This window comes from Manacus candei, unplaced genomic scaffold, assembly GCF_025592945.1.
Source record: "Manacus candei isolate 608988 ecotype Guabito, Panama unplaced genomic scaffold, ASM2559294v1 h1tg000061l, whole genome shotgun sequence".
Lineage (NCBI taxonomy): Eukaryota > Metazoa > Chordata > Aves > Passeriformes > Pipridae > Manacus > Manacus candei.
The window spans coordinates 1,480,285-1,495,952 of NW_026138109.1; the positions used below are offsets into that span (position 1 = coordinate 1,480,285).

The following is a 15,668-nucleotide window of genomic DNA, read 5'->3' on the forward strand; positions in this document are numbered from 1 at the left end:
TAAAGAACTCAGCTTTAGAAGTGGTGCTGGCACAGATAAATTGGAGCTGTAACAATGGCAGCTTTCTGTTAAAAAAATTACCCTTCTCAAAAGACATGGCCCTCCTTATTAAAATCAGAAGGCTTTGAAAATGTACTGATTTCAACAGAAGTTGCTGCAGAAACATGTCTTCTTGGCAAAACATCTTATTGGTCTGAAGACGCAACACAGCATCTCAGGAATTGGCTGCTGTATTTGATAGCCAGTGAGCAGTATGCAATGATTTTTAAAACTGTGTTGTAGTGTAATAATTATGTGATACATCAGTAAGTGCTCTACACATTAAGGTGTCATTACTGATGTATGGGATGAAACAAAATATTTTAAAACAGAAAAATCCCATAACATAAATTCAAAAACAAAATTAAAAAAGATAAATTCCAAATTCTGAGCACACAGGCACAGCTGAGCATATGTCTGAAGACACATATGGCTAGGAAAAAGCATTTTAACAGCTATATACAGCTATTCAGTCTTCCTCACCTGAGACAGACATAAATCCAACTCTCAGCGTGGAGTAAGTACTGTTATCTTTTAAGAATGTACTGTCAGCTTCTGCTCAGGGCATGCCCATTCAAGAGGAACTGACAGGGTACAGTCTGGTTTTCTAAAAAAATTATGTTTCAAAATAACAGAGATTTTGGTCTTAATTTAAGATTCAAATACAGATGACCTCACAACAGGGAGAACCAGAGCGTAAACTGAATGATATTTCTGTGATGGCTAATTACTTGTGTGGTGGACTGCTTCAACTTTTCTAATTGATGAGTTTCTTTGGTACTCACAGTTTTCCCTCAGTTCATTATAGAGCTCCTCTTTTGAAATTCCCACCAGACACTGTGAAAAGCTTGAGCTGTGCTTGACTTGCAAGTCTGTCCTTATTTTATGAGCATCACATGCCATCAATGCCCATCAGTGCACAGCAGATTGGTGCCCAATCATCCTGGATCATCTGACTCTACAAAAAAAGGCTGCCTTGTTGGTTTGTGTCACAGCGTCCCAACGTGTACCAGCCCCTTCAATAGTCCTGTGCTTCTGTTTGGACTGTCTGCCTTCTTCTCTCTGAAGTTACCTCCAAGCAAAAGTGAAATCATACTGCTGTATGCAGTTCTGCAAAAATTCTTCTCTTTTTCATTTTCTATAGCTTTTACTGCCTCAGGAGATATAACTCCCAAAAATACAGCTGAATAATATAACTAGCATCTGCTGTATATCTTTATCTCTCTTTTCTACTCTTTGAGAGAGTACAGGAGGATTTTTAAAGCTGTATTTTTACATAGCACCTTGTGCAGACATGGTACCCCAGCAGCATTTGATATGATGAGCAGCCCTACTTACTGTGCCTGGACAGAGTTTTCAAGTATTTCACATTCTTGCTGCACAATCATGATCTCTTCAGAAAAAGCATATGATGATAAATGTTCCCCTCTGACAGAGAGTATCACCAGGATCTTATGCAAGCTTAGAGTGTTTATCTTGCTCACAGTTCAGCCATGTCAACAAGCACTCTGTGCATGGACTGCAGCCTCTGCATTGCTTATAGGAGAAAACAAACAGTTTTCTGTTTGGTTTGGGGTTTTTTTGGTTAGTTGGTGGTGTTCTTTGTGTTGTGGGTTTTTTTAAACAATGCACACAGGAAAGAAAATGTAGTGTCACAAGCAAAAGAAAATAGCCTAGAAATTAAGAGAACAAGAGAGTAAAATATGACTCACTTTTTTTTTAAGCTTCTCTAGTGACTGAGAGAGAGACTGAAAAGAGCTTTTCTTCACTGAAGAGTCTCTAACAAGTCCTAGTTACTTCACCATGAGCTGATAAAATCTCCCTGACTTTTGAAGCTGGGTCAGACACCATGCAGTAAAATAACTAATATGATGTGCCTATATACACAAAAGTTTACCAGATTCAAAATATTCATATACTTAGGAGAAGACTGGTTGAACTCAATGATCGTAAAGGTCTTTTCCAACCTAAGTGATTCTATGATTCTGTAAGATAGGAAAAGTTAAACTGAAGTTACTTTATTTCCCCAAACTTCAGCACACATTATCCAAGAAAGTGGTAGTGCAGTAGGTTTTATATCTGAAGTAAAAATAAAAGAGGGAAATCTAAAACATAAATAGCTTAGGTGAGTCAGGCACTTATTACTTCTGCCACAAGCTTGTAGAAAAACTCACAAGAAGTATAAAACACAAGACAATTTCTCCATGTATGAGGCAAAAGCATTCAATTCACTTTAGGCAGGCATTTTTGTTCTCCTCCAATGCCTTTATACAGAAGGTTTTTTTTCAAAAAAAGAGATCTCTGATCTATGGGTGACTAAACATAATTAAAGCAGGCAGAAACACAGTGAGAAGCCACCACAGCATCAGATGGGGGGTGGGGATAGGCTGGAAGGCTACTCGACAGAGAGAGAGGAAAAGCCAAGCTTTTAATTCAGAGGATACAGCTCTGCTCTCCTCTTACTTTGTCTCCTGGTCAGTGGCAGTAAACACAGCAACATCAGTGAGATGTCAGACACATTTGCATGTGCAGTCAATTGAACTGCACAGTGCCCCTGAGCAGTGCTATGCACAAATGTCTCAGCTGGCTCAGTATGGGCTTTTCCAAACTTCAACTGTAAAATACATTTTCATGTGCATTGCCATGGATTTCAGATTTTGACATCTTAATTTCTTTTTACTGAATAAAGTTCAGTTACTGGGTATCCATCTACTGTCACTTAAGCAAAGGTACCAGTTTGTGGCTACTTGGGTTCTGACACAGTTTCAGTCTATGAAGGATGACATGTTTAAAGTGTCTCAGCTTATGACAATATACATTATCTTGTGTGGCTTTCTACTGTAGACTTAAAACCACGTATGCACAACTAACCACATAAGAGTTCAGTGGTTCTCAACTACGTTTATAGATATAGTCCTTACCATGACAGACACCTTAAGCTTTTGCGGCTGCTGAGACTGCAGAAGACGAAACAATGTGTCTTCCACTAAATATGCTTACTCCTTGTTAATATGTTAAAGTTCTTTTTGAAACCAACATTGCTAGCAAAATATTTTACTAATTGCTCATTAAGCCCAATGTTGTGGCAAAAGTGGATTTCAGGTCAAATTTTATGGCTGAAGAGATGTAGCAGACACAAGGCCTTTGCTAGGATTGCGTTATTACAAACGTCCAAATATACCATCCCTTGACAAGCAAACAGTTAATACTGTATCAGACACAAAATTATATAGATTTAACTTAATTTAATATTAATAATTACAACTCCCCAGCCCTAATAATTTGTTTTAACCTCAACAATATTAAAGTGGAAAAAATATCCCACATATATATAAAATGTAATAAAGATGTTACTGGTACAGGAAAGAATGAAATGAGAGTTAAAATTCTACAGAAATTGTAAGCCTGAGAAAACTGATATATTGGAGATAAAAACAAAAGATTAACAGAAAGAACACCTCAGATTGCATAGTGTTGAGGAAAAAAGCCTGAATCATCACACATATATGTCTCTAGAATATCTAAACTTTTGTTTTAATAACATTAAGTATTTTTTTGTAAAAAGATTCATATAAAAAGGAATTAGCGGGAGTTGTAGAAGAAACGTTAAGAGTTGCAATGTTTTTTCCTTAACCTTTCAGCTGGACGTAAAACAAGCTGTTCAAACTGCTTACCATTTGCCTTGTTCATTTATAAACTGTTGAACTGTATATCCAAACTGCTCTCTTGGTGGACCAGAAAATATTTTTGCTTCCAGGAGCCCAACATTGTAGGCTTCACAGCAGTTATGAAGAATGCCTGTTAATAGAAAGATTAAGATTATTACAGAAGCAATTAAAGAAGAATTTTGATCCGAGTGAAAAAGGCTCTTCATCTGTGCCAGCTCCCCCAACAGAAGAAAATAAATATAGCCTTTGACACATGCTTGAAAAAAATTGCCTTTTCATTACAGTACCCTGCCCATGCATTATGCCTGTCTAGCACTCTTTACATGTGTTATAATACCCTGGGCAAGGAATGACTCATTCCCTGTTTGCCTTAACAAAAGTTGCAGCATTACTAATGGGAATGTTTTAGCTGAGGGGGCCAAGATGTATGATTCAGAGGTCTGTTATCCTCGTTTCCCTTAAGGCATAAGTTAAGCTTGTGGCACAGCAAACACATCAACTGCCTGTTGAGGTACATTAGAATCATAGAGTCTCGTAGTTTGGATAAACCCTTAAGATCATCAAGTCCAACCCTTAACCTAGAAGTGCAAAGTCCACCACTAACCCATGTCCCCAAGTGCCAAATCTACATATCTTTTACATACCTCCAGGGATCTTGATTCCACCACTTCCCTGGGTAGCATATTCCAATGCTTGACAACCTTTTTCAGAAGGAATTTTCCTAATATCCACCTAAACCTTCCCTTGCACAATTTGAGGCCATTTCCTCTCATCCTATTACTTGTTACTTGGGAGAAGAGACCGACCCCCTAGGGGCTGCACCCTCCTTTCAGGTAGTTGTAGAGAGTGATAAGGCCACCCCTGAGACTCCTCCAGGAGTCTCAATGTCCTCCTCATAGTGAGGGGCCCAAAACTGAACAAAGGATTTGAGGTGTGGCCTCACCAGTGCCCAGTACAGGCGGACACATTATTGCTGATGCCACTGGCCTTCCTGGCCATCAGGGCACATGCCAGCTCATGTTCAGCCGCTGTTGACCAGCACCCCGAAGTCCTTTTCCACTGGGCGGCCTTCCAGCTGCTCTTCCCCAGCCTGTAGCGCTGCCTGGGGTTGTTGTAATCCAGGTGCAGGACCCAGCACTTGGCCTTGTTGAACCTCATACCCATGGCACCACTCCATTGATTCAGCCTGTCCAGATCCCTCTGCAGAGGCTTCCTGCCCTCCAGCAGATCAACACTCCTGCCCAAACTGGCATCATTTGCAAACTGACTGCGGATGCACTTGATTCCCTTGTCCAGATTGTTGATGGAGATATTAAGCAGAACTGGTCCCCAAACTGTTCTGAGCCCTGGGGAACACAACCTGTGACTTCCGCCAGCTGGATGTAACTCCATTCACCTCAGTTCTCCAGGCTCAGAAAAAATGCCCTGATTGTAACACCTAATACTATTTGTATTCTAGTTTGCAGCACTGGAACAAAAACGAGATTATCTGCTGCATCAGAAAACTTACATTTTTGAGTCATTTCATTATCATGCCAGAAGCCTTTGTTTTCAGTCCAAACAGTCTGAACAGTTGTCCAAAGAAAACTTAGAAATACAAACATACAACATAGAACAGCATTAATTAATCATGACACAATGCTGCAACTCTACTTTACTGTAGTCATGATATCTATTGCTTTTCCTTGGACACTTGTGCATCTAGGAATAAGGGTATGGTATTCCATGCCATTTTGGAGGGAATCAGCAATGTGGGCTCAGGACTAAGTCCTAAGTGTCACAATTTTGTAGGACATGGGGGCCCACTCCTCATTCATAAAGGACTTGATTTCTTTCTGATAAAGAACTGTAGATTGATATCTAGGGGAATGTCCACTTCAGAAGCTGCAGGAGAAAGGTCAGAGTCCCCTGAGAGATGCTGCTGTGAGTAGATAACTCCTTCCCCAGTTTGCAGGTAGAAGGACTAAGACAACAGTGGGATCTCAGGAACAAGCTACAGCCCAGTCAAGGAACACCTTCAGGCTCCTGACAACCCTCCAAACATGGCAATGACGAAGAAATAATGACCTGTGGTTGCACTGTGCAGTTACTCTCCAAAGTTCCCATGTAAGGCAGGTTCACAGAGTTGCTCACAGGTTAAACAACATCCTCATTTTTCAACTCCCTTCCTGTGTGCCCAAGCAGAATGAGTTTTATCTGCTCTGCACCATTGTGTAGTAAAGTGGCAGCCTTTTTGATAATCCCTTATAAAAGGGACGCTTTAGGGAGAAATGGTATCTTAAAAATATAAGATCAAATTCTGTTTTTCTAGTTTTGATGGGAATAGAGATCACTGTTGGTATCACTCTCTTCCAGGTCCAAGATGTAGCTTTGGAAGAGAGGTTAACAGGGATTACATCAGCATAAAACAGCTCACCACAGTAGCTTAGCTGTAACAGTAGTAATGATAATAACACCATAGTGAAAACACTAAAATCACAACCACAGGTTTGCAAGCAAAGTTCATGACCTGTAAAAAATGTCAATGTATTTTGTACCGTTGCCCATAGAATAGAAAACACAAACGTCACTAGCAGAAGACTAAATACAACTCACATTGTTACTACTTTTTTACCACAAACTCAAAACAGGAAATCATATATTAGTTATCTGAAACAACCACTGTCTGCAGCCAGCCTCTGGAAACCAAGAAATCACCCTTTGCTAAAAGTATAGTTCCTTGAGAAGCATCCTTAGAGATAAATATATTTCCTGAGTCATGCTATTTAAGACTGCGGAAGAGAATGTGTACAGACTTATCACTCTGCATTTTGCAAGCCTCTTAATGCTAAACACAACCTCACATAATCGTAATTTATTTCTGGGTTTCAGGGAGAGGGAAAGGATGAGCTGAGATAGAAATTGGCTACTGACAGTTATTCTTTTTTGATCTAATAATATACTATTATCAAAATATTTTTCTGATGTTATATGCTAGGTTTATTTTTTTGTCTGTTGTTAAATTATATTATCCTCAGTCAGAAATCAAGCACAATTTAGCAGTACCCAATTCTCAAGAGGCCACAGGAGACTATACTGCAGTGCCATTCTGCCATATAAGTACAGAAGAAGAACTCTCCACATGGTCCATATGGTCCATACGGTGGACATTGAAATAAACTCTGGCTTTTGAATGAGCCAGAAGTATCCTAGAAGGATAAACAGTTCCAGTTTGACCCGAAATCCAATGACATCTAGAGAAAAACTCTCGCCTGTCTGGACTCTGTTACACAGTTATTAGCAAATGACACCAGTAGCCAAATGGTAACACTGCTGAATGTCTGCTGTCCGAGAGCATTGCCCAATTTTGGTGCGACTACATGGAAAACGCTTCTGATTATGTCCAAGGTGAGAGTTTTGTTAAATGCTACAGCCAGGGCAAAAGTCTCCTCCAGAACTGGATAAAATTACAGGGACCAACTGTCACAGTCAACAGCCTGAGGAAAGTCCCATGCTAGTTCCAATTCCCCTAGGGTGCTGTGGCAAGTCAGATGCAGTTAGCACGACATGTGCTGGGTTACGTGTTGCCTGTTTATCTCCCACCCTGTACTTGCACTGCAGCATCCATCCCTGGACCTCCCAGGGCCACTCTGGTGGTCCCGCTTTCTCCAGGATTGGGGCTGATTCCAAGAAGCAAGGACATCACCTGTCCCAAGCTCCTTGTGGTTCCTCTGGGCTTCATCACAGCTCACAGAAGCAATGCTCTTTTTCTCTTCCTATCCTCCCATTCCTACTACTTACTGAGCCGTTTTACCCATCCTTCCTATTTACTACTGGGGCTTGATTTTATTCTTTTTAATCATTTGTACTACTGTAGTATCAGAACACTTTGAGAGCAAGAATGTCCACCAGGAATAATGGACAAGTGTCTGCCAGATCACAGGTCTCTTCAGAACTGCCTCTATCATGTTCACTTTCTGGACAGGCAGCCAGTCAAGAGCAGTGAAAACAAAAGAGAAAAAAAAGAAATCAGAAAACCTAGCCTCTGAAGACACATTGTTGCCTGCGATATTCTTATGGATCAGCTTTGCCTCTCATTCATGACTTCTTTGCAAAAATCATAGTAGAAATGCTGGCAAATACACTCTGACTCAGCGTGAACATTTATCGAGTGAGCCATAGTTTCAGCATATTTCAATCACATTGTAAATTCCACATTTTTATAATCATCAGCAGTTTTTATAGATCTACTCCACACAAACCTTACTTGGTTTGGGCCTAGCAAGTATATAGTGGCACTAATATACTAGGCATTTTCCTGCCATTTTCCTCTGTCTGATATAGTGCTTGCACTGTGAGAACATCTTTTATCCATTTTGTACAAGTATCTAAATACAGTACCCAGAAAAAGAAATTCAAGCATTTGCAGGGAAAAAAAAAAAAAAGAAAAAGCTGTTTCCTGTGCAAAATAAGAGGGTCTCTTATGCAATAAAAGGGTGCCAATCATTGAAGCATCTAGGTTCTAAGTACTGTATATTCTAGGCTGGAATGATTCCGTATCTGTTGCTGCCTTCAGGCAATGAATTTTGATAATTTAAGAATCTTGAAATAAAGAAAACTAATTCACTATCTGGATTTTAATAGCTTTTCGTGACAGACTACTACTTTGTGACCTAGTGGTGATGATGAGAGATTAGTTGGGTAAGTAAAAATTCATTTCCTAACTTCTGTCTGTAAATGGCACTTTATTTACAGTCAAGTAAACAGACTGTGTGGAACAAAGGAAGCCAGACATAAGCCTAAAGCTTATGAAAGCTCCCCCGAAGACTTCAAAAGCAGCAGTTCCTCTCCAATGACTGGGAAGGGGGCTTGGGCCCCCTTGGGCCCCCCAACATCAAGCTTCAGATAGGAAACGTAAGAAAAAAATCCTAATGGGCTAAAAGAAACTGTAAGCTTTCTAATAAACTCCAGGATCTCTTGGCATAGCATTTTTTCCCTGGGAGTTCCCGTATTCAGCAAATGCATTATTGCAGTGTAAGCCACAGCAGCTGCAGTGTAGGAGTATTGCTGGTTTTATACTTCTGCACCAGGATGTTCTTGCTCCTAGCAGGATGAAAAGTAATACACGTTATGACTGGGTATCTTTAAACCTCAGTATGTGGGAATTCTTCTGTAACTATACATGACAAGTCTAATGATAACTCTAATGCCTTCTGTTTGCTTTATTCTGTTTGTAGTACAAGCTGAAGCAAGTTTTATTGAAGTAAAAGCTCATATTAAGTACACCCAGTTCATAATTGTTTTGATTTTGTAAGCAAAAGTCACGGCTTAAAGTGACCAAGCAGAAAACGTATGTCTGGTAACCAACTGCTTAATGTCATCATTATAATACCTCTAGGATTGAAATCCCTTATTCAGATTAACCAGTATATTAAAAAAAAAAAAGATTTTCAGCTGGGTGAGAAAATATGAAATCACATTTTTAGGTGTTTGATTGTTTGGTTAGTGAAATAAGTTTATAAAATTCTAGTAAAATATACTGAACATATTATTAGCCTGTATTTGGTAAGTGTCATAATAAATGTGCCATTTTGTTTTTAGCCTAAATCACTTTTTACTACATTGCAAAGGTAGTTTGCAATTCCAGTTTAAGATAGCAATATATCACAGAACACCATAATCATACAGACTCAGTTACTCAGTTATGCCAAGTCTCACCTCTCATTAAAACATCCAGTCAAACAGAGGCTTTCACTGCTGTTGCTATTTACAGCTTGCATCAAACAGGTCTAGCAATCAAAGTATCAAGAAAAAAGAAGAGACAATGGACTTTGACTGCTGAGTCTACAAGGATTCACCACACATTAAGTATTAGTTATAAATTTATCTAGTATTAACCTTGTCAGTTGGAAACTTCATCACCTTTTTTTTCGTTAAACAGTATGGTATTCACTTCCTTAAACAACTATTAGCAATAACACAGAAAAAAGTTTGTTATATAACCCAGTAAAGTGATAATTTGTCTTTCTGCATGACCATTCATGCCAGTAATGATGCCATGAGAGCACTGCTGGCAGCTCCCTCTGCTCCATAGCACAGCCACAGCTACAACCACTGGCCCTTGTGCCACCTCCAACAGGACAGCAGACCCTGAGAAACCCAAAGTGAAAGTCATAGGCATGCTGAAGGATTTAGGGGTGGAAGGGGATAAGCATATAGTCAATAAAGAAAAGCAAGGACATGACCCAGCATTATGCTGAAACCATGACAGTAGTACATGCATTTTTGCATGGGTTTTTTAATCCATGAAAAATAAAAAGTCAAGAAAACCCCACTGTTTCCTGAAGTAGTTTCTTAGACTGGCAGCCAGTAAGATGTGTACAGACAATAGTGACTTAATTGCTCAGTCTAGCATTTTTTAAAGTATCTATTCATTCAAGATGGCTTTACTATGCCCCTTATGTTATACTGCTCTAAGAGAGCCACTACAAATTCCACTAAGAAAAGTTTCCCCTTAGTCTCAAAGATTTCTACCTCCAAAGAACACACATCATCAGGGCTCTGAAGCCTGTCAGACCCTGCTGAGGGCAGAGAAAAGAAACGGGTGGGAGGGATGATAGAACTCGTAGCTCTTATTTTCCACTGACTTCATCTCACAATGGATGGACACTCTAGTTCAAGATTTTTCCATGACTGAAATATTTCTAAGGGCTCTCTTTGGGGTAGATTTTCTGGTATTTTCTATTGTGCAAGGTCACACTGAATCTCCTTAGTTGTCAGGGAACTTTTAAAAGCACTTTTGTCTCACTCCGATGCCCAGCTGGTTAATTTTTTCATCCCTTTGCAAAAGTTTGCTGAAATTGGCTCACAGGTTCCAAAGTTAGTAAGGCAGTACAGACACCTACAGATACCCTTCACACTATAATGACCTACTGTCCTTGAAATATTAGTCAGAAGGTGGAATGAAGGCAGAAAGGAAAAGTACTGGAGTTATGAAAGAGGGCAGTCAAGTAGTATTTGCTTCATATTAAAGATATTTAGTCTTACTTTGCTGTTTTTTACTAAACAGCAACAACATTTTGATGCAAGAGTGAAGTTACTCCCTTACTATTCAGAACCTATGTTATCAGAGCAATAATCCAACCAGAATTAGTCAAGTATTCTTACAGAAAGACCTATCCATAATTTGAACAGCATTCATAATACACTGTGTTTTGAATGCTTTATTGACAAGACTGTGAATACATAAAGAACAAAACAAGCAGCATGCAGTTACTTTAATCTATTTTTGCAATAAGGATGTTCTTCACTGTGGCTTTCAGAAGTCACTGAACAATTTTCACTGCAATGAGTAAAATCTGCACAAAAAAAAGAAATAACTCTTTTTTTTCCTTTGTTACTGTAGTAGTCTTCAGTGTAATCTGCTTTACTGTATTGGGATGTGAATTGTGTGCATGTACAGGTAAGGACATCAAGTTCTCATGTAAAACAAGCAATTCTGTATTGGTTGCATTTTTTGGGACTTTTCTGCAAATGCACATAAACATAAAACATCTTTTTCATCTATGTTTAGTATACTCAGTCATGGTTAGGTGGAATCCAACCCAACAGGAAAAATAAAAGACCACTTATAATTCAATCTGGAAAGGTGTATTAACCTTTACCCAGTACAGACAATGTAACAAAATATTTTCTCATTAGTTTTCTCCTTTATATTTACTTCTCTATTTTTTGTAATAATTTTTTTCTTTGGTATGCACAACCACATCAGCAGACACTCACAATGGCATCTAGATACCTTCAGCTGGTGTATTAAAACAGCAGTTTTATAATCCCAGTTAATCTGTTTTTATTTAAAACTGAACAGATTTCTTATCGAGAACAACCTTCTAAATACAGACAATGTAAACCTCTGACAGGAATCAAAAGGAGCAAAGAATATGACTGGTAAGACACTGTACTTTTTGTACTGAATGTCCAAGTACTTTATAATCCTCACTTCAATTTCATTGTTGTTATTTCATTATTATGAACTATTACAGAAGCCTGAAAAAACTAAGTCTTCATTTTACTACTTCATCTATTTGTTTTATTTTCTTTTATCTTGAGACCAACTTTTTCTTCACAACAGCTTCAATATCTCAAATTACTTAATAATTAACAGAAATTATAGCATTTAGAGTAGAAATAAATTATAGACCAAAAAAACCCCAAAACCCACAAACAAAATAACAAAACCCAGTACCGAGAAGACAGGAAAAACAATGCCTCATTTAGGAACAAATCCTCCCTCCTATTCCTCTTCCTCTCCTCCTTTCCAACAAGTGTTCTTGGCTTAGTTGGCTGACTGCTTCTTCCTGGAAACAGGTCAGCTTCCAGTCTGAAAGCTCCGAGTGTGTAAAAGCCTGAGTCACTGCCTTTCAATTACAACAGTTCATAATGCAAGAAGCTGCACTGAGGAGTTATCAATAACCTGCTATAAAAGCAACACAAACACGATACAACACACAAATTGTGACTGAAAAGTTGGAAAGATTGGGATAACACAACTAGATGCTGCCCATTTTATTCTTCTGATACTGCTGCGGAGTAAGATATCTAATTAAATTTACCTATAACTTTGTTACTTACTCTGCAAGACTTATCTTTCTCCTGATAGCTCCCTATTTGTGGCCCAGATATTGCCCTTCTTGGCTTTGTGAGGAGAGGTATAAACTCCTCTTAGCCTAGAGTTAAGAAATCTAGGCAACCTACTACACAAGGACTGATTCCAAGTAAAAGTTTAGGGGCAGTTCCTGCAGGACTGACAACTTCCTATGAGTTTTTAATAAAGCCAGCAAGTATTCAAACCTACTCAAATTTATTATCCTGGCATGTTTCCGCTCATGTTATCAATGGGAAAAATTTTATTTCAGAGAAAATTCACCTGCACCTTTTAAACAGGACATGCAATTTTCCTTTTATCATAGTATAAACAGGATTGTTCAGCTCTGTCCTTAAGAGAACCACAATTTTTTCTCAACAATACCACAAAGAGATTAAAAGTATGTGAGGCTAGCAAGCTGTCCACACATGCATATTATATATGCAGTTAAGTCAATGGCTTCACATGTAATGATGATAAACACAAAAAACTTTGCATGCTTCCCTATGATAAAAAAATTACTTCTCAAGTGGCATTTCATTCCAGAAAATTCTCTTCCCTCATATTTACATTAACAGTGGTTCTGCTGTCTCTTTTTTAAACCAGGAATATTTCCAAATATAGTCAGAGAAGAATGAGCCACATTACAAATGTAAGAGAGGAAATGCATGTCATCACAGAGAAAACAATGTGTCTGCTATCTGTATACCCTATTTGCCACATTTGCTATGAAAACATGTTTGCATACAGATAAAAAGGCATGTTTTCGCACAAGTATCAGGAAGATGGGAAAGCAACCACAGGTATCATGTACTTCCCTCTCCGTATCACACTCACACTGCATGAAAATTTCAGCGTACTGTAATATATTATATTGTGTATTATTTCATGTTATATCACTGTTAAACATGATCTGAAAGGCTAAATTAGAAAAAAGCTGAGAGATTCATCATCACCATTGATCCCTCTGTCACTCCAGTGTGGCAGCCTATAGCATGAGGACTGCAGCAGTTCCAGAGTGACCCCTGACCCTGCCATTACGCCATTTTTAGGATACCATGTTTAAGACTCCATTTCTCCCTCACAGCTTCTGAAAATAGTTGGGAGCTCAGTTTTCTGCACTGTACACAGAGAGCTGCAGAAATAAGAACAGCCTCAGCTGTAAAATGTTTGCCACATCAGCTTCCTGCAACAAGAAAACCTCCAAAGCACCACAGGATATATAATACAATACTTGGAAGAGCTATAATTATCAGAACTTTTGTTCTGTATCAGCATTAATGACAGCTTCTCTCCTCTGATTGTAATGGGAGCTCATGGCTGGGCATCCTGAATGTTAGGTAGGTGGTGCCAATCGCTCACCTGAAATTCTACCTTAATGCACACTGAAATGATCAGTTGTAGCACCATATGACTTGACAGAATTTGGGTTCATTAAAGTCAGGAAAACAATCCAGGAAGCCCATACTTCAGGAGCTGCCTAGGCCAGAATGAACTTAAAATTACCTGTCACCTAGGTTTCATAGCACAAAGTTGCACAAAGGTTTAGAATATGAATCAGATATAGAAGCAGCCCTCTCCCAGAGCAAGATATCCTACCCTACTGTTAACCCATTCTGATATAATGGCAAAAGGCAATGAATGCTTCTCAATTCAATTATTTCTACTTGAAACAACTAAATTATTTAACTAAATAGCTAAGTAATTTCTTTTTATGCACTACCAATTCACCAAATGTGAATTAAATGGGCAGTCAGTCCAAAAGAGCCAACTCAGTACTCCTCTACTCCCAGATAAGTGCTCGAGACATTAGGCCACAGGCAAGATGTGTCTTTGCCTGTCTGCCTGAAAACATGGATATGCTTCCTGGGATGAGCTGAGACCTAGTTTCAATATCAGAAGGATGCTTGTCAGACTGCTTTATTGCCTGGTAGCAAAGACACTTCTGGAAAACTTTGAGAGGTGAATCTACATCACCATGATGTGAATAACAGAGATGCCTCATGACATAACTAAGCCCACACTTCCCAGGTGACTATTACCATTACTTCTCAAGCAGCTACTTCTTGGAAAAAAAGCTAAACTGGACATCTCTCTCCCAAAATTCTTCCCCATCCCTGACCTCAGGGAAAGGAGGCACCTCACACAGGTCCTTGAGAAGGATGGAGTTCAAACACCCTTGATTCACTGCTTAACTGCAGGAGCCTTCCTGATATGCAAACAAACACTTTTTGTGCACTTTAAAGGCACCTAAATGTCCCTGCTGAGCCCAAGGCGTCTAACTCTGCACTCTGGGACCATGTTTCAGGTGAACTGGGGTTGCAGCATCCAACTCCCTGCCCTTGGCCTGCACACCACACTCTGGCCTATCTAGATGCCAGTGGTCAGGTTACCTCTAGCTAGAGGTAACAGGCTACCTCTAGCCAGAGTAACTTCAGACAGAAGCTATCTTCTTTTTTTTAATAAAATGTAGCCATTGTACATTTTGGGGCCAGAGAGAAAGACCCACGAACATTCAAGAAGACTTTTCTGGAGATAATACTTTCTTCCACAAAAGCAGAACAGTTGCTTTTTGTCTTCACAGAACCAAAGTCTATTGTAGCTGTCAGCTTCTCAGAAAGACAACTCCAGAGACTCAAGTACTTTTTAACTGTTTAATATGATGAACTCGCTTTGGGCAGTTTGGACAAGAAAACAAAAACAAAACAAACAAAAAAAAGAGACAGTGAAACAAAAGGATATTTGGCTAGAGTTAAATGGGTAACTAATATTAGCAGAGCTACTGAAGGACTCCTAAGCAAGTAGGGTTGCTGGATTTTTTCTCTGTTTATTGTTTTGCCAATCTTAATAAAAGAGTTCATTCTCAGTCATTTCTGCTATTCTATATTTGGCCTATATGTATTCCAGGCATGTTTAAACAGAACTCTATCTGGTCAGCATAGTTAGATGAAGAGTCAGATCACTTATATTTTTTCCACTTTGGAAAGGTTAGCTAAATTCTCATTTAAGGAATTTCAGCTAAATCTGAGTTAATATCTATAAACCCATTTGGTTCTATGTGCATCTAAAGTACTGCAAATAAAGACAACTGAATTTTATACTACACAGTAGCAATACCAGATTAAATTGTTCTCACCTTCATTATTAGAGCACTGCTCTCATCATCTTACTGGAATTTACAGTTAAGAAAGTAGAATTACTGAAAAGCTATTTAATAAAATACTGTGTCATTTTTTCAGTTAGCAATTAACACTCGACTCAAACAGAAAATTCAAATAAGGATACAGGTACAGGGACATTTGAGTCACACACCCTCCTCTGCAGTGATATTTCGTGAC

General features: G+C 38.9%; 1 protein-coding gene across 2 annotated transcripts in view; it reads right to left on the bottom strand.

Annotated features, from left to right (window-relative positions):
- Positions 1 to 15,668, bottom strand: part of ITGA2 (integrin subunit alpha 2) — a 68,810-nt gene that overhangs the window by 46,071 nt on the left and 7,071 nt on the right. The window contains exon 2 of one of the 2 annotated variants that reach the window (XM_051804728.1): positions 3,714 to 3,837. In XM_051804728.1, coding sequence (XP_051660688.1) covers positions 3,714 to 3,837 — 124 coding nt within the window. Of the gene's footprint in view, positions 1 to 3,713; positions 4,296 to 15,668 lie in introns of those variants that run through there. The other variant, XM_051804727.1, reaches the window with a different exon arrangement.